Source organism: Phaethon lepturus, unplaced genomic scaffold (genome assembly GCF_000687285.1).
Source record: "Phaethon lepturus isolate BGI_N335 unplaced genomic scaffold, ASM68728v1 scaffold51327, whole genome shotgun sequence".
Classification (NCBI taxonomy): domain Eukaryota; kingdom Metazoa; phylum Chordata; class Aves; order Phaethontiformes; family Phaethontidae; genus Phaethon; species Phaethon lepturus.
This window is the reverse complement of record NW_010552123.1, coordinates 1-8365: the sequence shown is the minus strand read 5'-3', so window position 1 is coordinate 8365 and position 8365 is coordinate 1. Positions and strand designations below refer to the sequence as shown.

The 8365-nt window shown below is 42.4% G+C and overlaps 1 protein-coding gene across 1 annotated transcript; it reads right to left on the bottom strand.

Moving 5' to 3' along the window:
- Positions 1 to 7412: 7412 nt before the first annotated feature.
- STBD1 (starch binding domain 1) lies at positions 7413 to 8255 on the bottom strand. The gene has a single exon (XM_010291117.1). It carries the CDS (start codon positions 8253 to 8255, stop codon positions 7413 to 7415), a length of 843 nt encoding a protein of 280 aa, XP_010289419.1.
- Positions 8256 to 8365: the final 110 nt, after the last annotated feature.

Sequence of the window (8365 nt, the reverse complement as noted above, 5' to 3'; positions counted from 1 at the left end):
GGTCAGTTTAGATGTGCCTGTTTCACTAGCAATACCCAATTCTACATTATCCTGCTCCTAGGAGAGTAATTAGATTAACTCCACAATACACTGTTGCTCAGCCCCTTAACTCTAATAAGCTTCAGGATCCTTAACATTTCAAACATGGCAGCTGGTCAGGGGTGCCCTTGTGTGCTGTCATGTCCAATTAAATGAAATTTTAACAAGCTGGTGACTCTGTCATGGAAACTGAAAGATGCTCTGACAGCAGTAGACTCCCAAAACATGGCTTTCCAGCAGTGGCCTCAAGCATATACTTTCCTCCTCAACTTTTTGTAAATCTGAGGTGACAACAGTGATGATGGAGAACTTCTGAGGTTCTCTTGTTGCTCCATTCAAAGTCACTGGTAAAATGCTCATCAACTCCTGCAATGGCAGGATACCAAGTGAGATGGATTTTCTTTTCTCTGCACTTTTTCTTACAGCACATACCACTTGCTTCCCCTTTGCTCCTTTAAGTCTCGCTGCATAGATTTGGGAAATGATTATTATTTCCCCACATCATACAGAGCATATGTGTCAGGGACATACAGGGGACGTGATTTAGGTAAAACTAATCAAATACATAAAGTATAAGGTAAGTGTTCTTGTTTTTTATTCTTTGTCATCCATTAAAATCTTCAGTTTGCGTGTTTTCTGTGTCCACGTAAAAATACATATTCATATCTGTAATGTATCAAGAGTTACTATATAAAAGAGGGAAGTGAAAAAGCTTTCATGTACACACTAAATAAACCCATTTCCATGACCATTGGACCAGAGGTATTAATTTCACACCGTCCCATAAGAGAGATTTGGAAATCAATAGCACTTCGCCACTACTCCAGCATTTTGTGCTTTGGCTTCACAAAGCAGATGAGGTAGGGCCTGTTTATAACTAGGTTTATCTTTTCTGTTAAGACCCTGCATATAAGAATTGCAAAATAAAGTTGCATTTAAAAGGGCTTGATAGGTACAGTGTAATATGCGGGAAGGTATTGCAAAGCTTCAGTTGTCTGCACCTGAAGCCTCAATTATTTTAACATAAGATGGTATTCAGATAATCCGTTCTTGCTGTTATTTTCAGCCATGTCATCAGTGATCAGAGCTCAGGAAATAAAGGCAGAGAAAGTGAAGGAAAAGGAGAAAAAGCTATCAAAGTGAAGACACCGTATGCATTAGTGATTTCTTTCACGTATGTACATTGTGTTTAAAATATGTTATATTTTTAAAGATTAATAATAAAAAAAGATTCTTACAGTTGTGTAATTCTTACCTGGAACCACGACACTCTCTACAGTTTTTACTTTTAAATGAGTGGGAAGTACAGAGGAGTAGAAATGCAGATAAATGCAGACTCTTTCACTGGCACACATTTTCAATAGCTGTGTGCTGTGAGGGACTCCGGCCACAGGGCACTGCTCACTTCTTCAAGTTCCAGTATTTCTTCCGTGCGTTCTGGATCTTGGACACCATTTCAGGTCCTCTTTTTCAGAAAGTTAGTTTTGAAATGGTTTGTTGGGCTTTTTCTTTTCATTGTAAAATAAATTGGTTTTTCCTTCGTCTGTACTTCATGTTATTAGTTCAAAAAATTCTGATTCATCTGGATGTCCCAGAACCGCCAAGTAGTTGCAAAAAAAGGGAAAGCTGCTCATGGCTCCTGTTAATGTTGAGATAAAGTGTTGAACCACATAACTACAGCAGCAAGACTGCAGAGATTTCATCCTATACCATGACTCCTTTAAGCAGGATGAACTCATCAAGTGGTATCTTTATGTGTTTTTCACTGCTTGTTGGCGATATTTGGCTTGATTCATAGCACAAGTAGAGAGTCCAGAGTCTGCCTTGGGATTACCTTTGTAAGCATAGTAATTATATTTTGACTTACAGCTGAGGGTGTGTATGTTCCTAGTTTGGCACTTTCTGTCCGTGTCCCTCTATAAAAACTAAAATAAGCAAACCTTAGGCAGAAAGAAATGCATTTTGAATCTATATTGACTTTTTTTAATGTTACGACAGTCTAGTATGCCTTAAACCCCAGGCTTTACCACCCATATTAAGAAGTTAGCTAAAATAGTTGGGCATATTACTTTCAGTTGGTCTCCAAAATGCTTTTCAGTTGAGTCACCAGTACAGACAACCTTCCTTTAATATGAGTGCCTAAGCATATTTTCAAAGGCCACTCCTAGTGTAAGGTTTAGTAATAAACATGAAGGCATGTTAAGCACACCTGGCATACATGAATTTATTTTAAAGCTTCTCTGTCTTCTGACATTTGAGGATTTTGCAGCAGTGGGCAAATGACTTACGGCCCTTAAAAGAGTTAAAAAACTATCCATTGCTAAAAACAATTTCAAAGTAGTAAGATGAAAAGGATCACTAAAGTATCAGATTGATGTTTAAAGCCTCATTAGTGTTTGACAATATCTCAGGACGCAAGACAGTCGTGAAAAAGGCAGGAGAGTAAGAACTTTGTACTTATCCCAAACTAAGCGGTTTTCCAGGATTTGCCATTTGCTTTTTGTCTGGGGACTGTTCGTGAAAAGACGAATGCCCCTTCAGAGTCTAGCAAGGCCTCCTGAGAAGTTGGTCGCAGGAGCTCCTGGCCTGCTAGCACAGGAGTCCTTGCTGTAAAATGGTACTAACAAAACGAGGGGCAAGATGTCCCTCTGTGACAAATCGGTACCCAGGCACAGAAAAGTAGACCATCCCCAGGGTCAGCAGGAGGTGCTAGTGGGGCAGCTTCACTGGCATTAGTGTTTTTCTTCATTATCTGCTTTCTGAATAGCAATTATTGCCTTGGATTTGTGGCAGCGTGGAATGCCTTGCTTGAATTCAAGGGGCTTACCCAATGATTTTGTCCAAACCAAATTATTTGTAGCTATGGCTCAGCAAAAGTATCTTCATGAGCAACAAGCTGTGCAGATACAAGCTTGGCTTTGTTGACTAAATTTAAAGCTACAGAACTATATGAAGAGTAGGTCAAATCTCTGAGGTTTTTTTAGTTTGATGTCTTCTTGCGTGGGAAGAAGAGATTAGTGAGTTTTTCCCTAAGCTGTCCTCAGTTATTGTCAACAGTATTTTGATTTAAAGCAGGTAACTTTCTCTATTTCCTAATCCTCTTTTATTTTCCCACAGATTCTGTTACTCTTTGCAACAGTGTTGCGAGCTTCGTTCAAAATGTTAATAAAGGCATCTCCCCTTTCCTAGCAATAGGTTGCATTGAAAGTCAAAGGCACATTTTAGATGGCATGTGTATCACAGTTCAGGCTTGTTATACATATTTGGCAGATCTACCAAATGTTTCTTAAGAAGAGGGTGGGGTATAGAGACTGCGAGCATGTATTCACCCCATAGCCCAGCAGGCTGGGAAAGGTCAACGAAAAGTGCGTGCTCAGTTGTGTTTAAGGAGCCAAGCTAAAAAGAGTTTTGAAAGACTGTAGCCCTGTGAGAATGGAAGGGAGCAGGTGGAGAGGTACAAATAGCCAGAGAGAAGGGAGATCTGCCAAGCAAAAAGGGAGCTTAACATCCTTGTGCTGGAAACCAGCAGAGTTGGGAACACGTCTGGGCTTCCTCCCTGCTACCAGGAGAAGGCAAAGAATTGGCCTGGGGAGGCGCAAGGGTCCTAGACTCCTGGGCCCTAGAGCAGCTATATACATCCTGGACTTTGCAGCACAAATAGCACTTTGTTATTCCATGTCATGCAGGTGGATGAGAGGAGTACTGTTAGGAAAATCTTGACCACAGCCAGGACACCACCGATGGCAACCACCCCCCTAGAGAGAAAACCCAAAACCAGTCTAATATTTTTGAATGGATCATGTGGAGAGACTCCAAACAGTAAGTTTAACATCCAGAGAGAATGTGGGATGGGCATGTTTTTTTGCAAAGGCACCTGCAAAGTGAATAGGAAGCAATGCAAGTTTCTGTATGTGACCTTAAACTGGTTTATGCCCAGTACCCATTCCAGCCTCAGGCTGTCTGCTCTGCTTACCACCCAGGTGCAGCATTTAGCATTTGTACACCAAACTACTTCATAAATAGGAGTAGATTGCATTTCCCGTAAGAGTAATGAAATTGTCTAATTTGTCAGAAGTTTGTTGTCAGCAGGATGAGCAGGTCAGCTTAAAAGGTAGATCTTTGGTTACAATTTTTCTGGCTTTGCCAAGCTGTGAGCGAGACAGTTTATTATCTGCTTTTCAGTATCTTGTGCCTCTGGCTGCTAGGCTGTTACATCCACATAGGAATGTCAACAAGAACTTGTTTCTCACATGTAGCTTCACTAGTTTCACAGCCAGGACATTGTATTAAACAGATACCAGCCCAGTCTAGCACCATCATTTTTATGCAGCAAGGCAACTTTCCTCACTAATGAGAAATCACCTCTGTAAACTAGCAGAAAATACTAATTGGCTCCTCCAGTAGTACTGAAAGCCAGAGTTTGTTCTTTCACCACACAAATAACATTTAATTTACATAGCATAGGCCCTGCTGGGCAAGGAGTGATGTGAATTGCATAATAATTTAGAGGTTATAGCAAAAGTGCAGCACAAGTCTTTGTAGAAACCTTGCTTGATCATTTGGCTGAAGACTATATGCATTGTCTGTGGGATGAAAGTGCAGGGTGTTTAATTAAAAACAGAAGTTCTCAATTTGAGAGACTTCTCAGAGTTAGTCTGTTTGAAACAGGTTCATCAGAGCATTAGAGAATCTATTCTAGTGTAGGCTAAGTGGCTTTCTAGTGAATATCTTAATCTAATACCGCAGATAATCTTCTCAGACAAGTCTCCAACGTATGTTGTAAACACACTCAAATGGCAGTGACTGTGGGACGCGTACTTATTAAGTAAGTTGACAGTATCTCACAGTTTGAAGGGCTCCCATTAATGGGAAAAAGAATTGTAAACAGCTTGGAATAGCATGTTTTGCTTGGACTGCAGTGATACCTGAAGATCAACTTCTATTTCAACTGTATCTCTCTATATTAGGTATATTGGTCACTTACTTAAATTTATTGTTAGAAAAGCTAAGCGCAAAAAATGCAGTTAAGGTACCAAGTCATTAGTTCCAGTACAATGTTACCTGTGCAGTTAAAGCTATAAGTTTCTGACTGAAACCCACACAAATGTTTTGTGTACTCCGCAGTGGTGCACATGGGCAGAAGGTAGGAGCTTTCTGTTTATACCCAGTAAGCAGTCATAACTAGACAGTAGAAATATTTGTTACAGTGAAGCAATAGCCCCTGCAATGAAATGAGCTTCATATTTGTTATGCCCTGGGTTGAAAAACAATGTCCTATTTTCCTTTTAAGTTCATGTAGTAAGTAACTTAAGTCCCATATTCGTTTCCAGTTGAGGACTAGTGTGTGTACATGGGCATGTGTTTAGGACCACTGAAGCAGCATCACCCACCTGCTGCATTATCAGCTCCACCCTCTCCCTTCTGAGTCAGTTGGCAGAAAAGATAACACATTCCTCCCAGACCTGCAATACTTCTCACACAGAAGTAGTTACAGAGGTACTTTTCATCTTGGACAGGCAGTTAACAAAAAGCTTACAGTCTCAAGTTTAGCTCCCACCCACATTTCCTACTTTGTTGTTTTCTGTAAAAGGTCTCTTGAAGGTAATTAAATTTATTCACCTGGATCTTTATGTTGCTCGAGATGACAAGAGAGCAAAGCTAGTATCTGCAAAGGTAACTGACCCACAAAACAAGTTGCTCTGTCATGTAGCAACAGCTCTGAGGGGCTTGTTTTACGGGAGAACCCAAACTCCAACTCACCAATACAGTTGTTCATTTGCCTTAGTCTCTCTTCCTCTTCACCCTCCCTGCAACACCTCCTCAAGATCTTCTTGAGCAATCTTGTGGCTCTGCCTGCATGAGCAGGCAGCCCAGCCCACTCTCAATGGATTTGTTTCATGAAACAGCTGGTACTGAAGTCCCAGTACCAACATTTCAGACACTTGTTCTTCACAGCAGCTCTAGTATTGTCCCACCAACTGGATGTCCATTAACCATTAGCTGCAGGAGGTAAGCCTCTGAAGCTCATCCTCCACTCGTACCACCAAAATCTATTCTATTTTGCATATTCAGGCTGCCCCACCATGCAAAGCAGGAAAGAATTAGCAGGGGCAATTAGATCAGCAGTGTGCTTTTGAAATAAATATTCTAAACCAAAGTTCTAATCTACACACTTCTAGAACTCCTATAAAACTACCCTTTTCAGACCAGATGCACTGGGGGAATTACTTCCTTAGGAAAGTGATATTTGCAAGCTAGATCCAGGTTCCTCATTACAGAGCCAAGAGCTTGCTGAAGTGTCATCATGTTTTTGGAACCCAAAATCCAAAAAGCAGGTAAGCAGAGCAGCTTTCTGCTTCTGTCATATTAAAAAAAAAAAAATCAACTAGTTGGATTTGCAAGTATTGTACTTTATTCGGCTTCCTACAAGGCCATAATTCAAAATAAATTTATGTTGAAAAGCCTAGTGTAGAAAAAAACATACGAGTTTAAGCTAAGTAGTCACTAGCAATACTGTGGTATTGTTGCTAGGTAGGCAGCATACGCCACCTAACTATTTCAGAAAGAATCCTATTCCCTAGCCATCACAGCAGTCCAGGTTTTTTTGAAGCCTGCTCCCACCCTGACAGAGTAATTCATTAAGCCCAGACAGTCCTTTCTGACCTTTGCTCTCCTCTCAGCAGGATGATCTGACTAAAAGGGACCATCTGCCAAGCCTGCATTTCAGCTGAGGTGCTTCCTGGAGAGTAGGGTATAGAGAATCAAGTACTTGAGGGGGTAAACTTTTTTTGTTTTTGCTTCGAAGAGGGCCAGTCACTTCTCAGGAATTCTTTAGCCTTAAAATTTCAGGTTAAATACATCACTTACATCAAAAAGTTATGAAAATGAGCCAGTTCAGTGGTCAAGTTTTAATGGACTGTCAGTCTGAAAGTGTTTATTGTTTACTTAATACATTACATAAAGTTAAAACACTTAAGTTTCTATTACAGTGTAGGTAACCACACTTTCTAGTATGCTTCAAAAGCCCTAAGCAGTCGGTACAAAGATGCATCCCACAGCCCCGCTCAAAGCAATACAAACTCAAGTCCAGGGTACAGATTCACCTGGACAGGCAGCTGCTTGGAACGCTGCTCATGCCTTCATAGCCTACCTTGCACATCTTCAGAATGCATTTCAAGTTGATTTTTCAGGTTGCCAAACGATTTCCTAAAGGGGATGGCAGAGATCTGCTGCTCAGGCAGTTTAACCAGGTCTGATAGAAGATTTACAGAGCTCTGCACTTGAGAAGGTCTCCTACTGACGGAGTAAAGTATAGGGGCTCCGTGATTAATCTAAGCAGGTTTGCCATTAGATAAGCAGCTTCCAAAATCCCATTAATGGTATCCCCACCACTGATGAACAATTAGATCTTCATGTTCAGTCACTAGGGTCCTATTACCGCATTCTTCCCAACGTCTGACCTTCCCATTCTCCACCAAGATAAATTTCCATTCTACTTGGGTGTCTACTGGCAGAGTAACAGATTCACACCAGAATCCATCCTTGTCGTACTTGAGGGGAACGTAGCTGTGCCACTGCCCGAGACACTCGTGGTCACCAGTAACACCAATCAGCTGAGCGTCAGAGTGGGTGATGTAGTGGACGCGGAAAGTCACATGGGTGTTTTGAAACATGGGGGGCACAGCTGCAACTCTCTTTGCTTTCAAGTCTCCATCAGGGCAGTCTCCTTGTTCCCATTCCTTGCTGTCGGAGTCTTCCAGGCTGCCATTCTTGCCAGCCTCCCCCCAAGCCAGGTGCTCAGAAACGACTTCCCATTCCTCATGGTCCAAGTCTCTACTCTCAGCTGGCTGACCCGGCTGCTCCTCAATTCTGTCCTTACAAATATCTGCAGAGGCTCCTGTCACTTCCATCATGCACCATCCGTCGCTTGCCTCACCCATCTGGGGTCTCAATTCGCCCGCCTGGCTGCCATGCGTGTCAGCTGGATGCTCCCTGGAGTCCGTGGCACCCTGCTGGGGGAGCCGCTGCCCCATCTCCAGAGCTTTGCCTGCAACTCCACCACTCTGAACATGGTTAAGCTCTTTCCTTGGTACAACCTCTGGATCCTCCCCTGGCTTCCGCGGGCTGGACAGGGCAGCACCCTTGGCTTCCTGCAGCACTTGCTCACCACTCCCCAGAAGATCCTCTAAAAAATGATATTTCATTAAAACAGGCATGGCTTAAACAGCGCAGTTAAGCTTCGTGGCAGCAAACCCAAGCCCTCGCTGGGGAGGCTTGGGCAGAGCGGAACGCATCGAGCACCAGCTCCCCCCGCAGCACCCCTGCC

Bases quoted from the DNA above. Each gene is read 5' to 3' on its own strand.
- STBD1 (XM_010291117.1), bottom strand. From the start codon at position 8,255: ATGCCTGTTTTAATGAAATATCATTTTTTAGAGGATCTTCTGGGGAGT.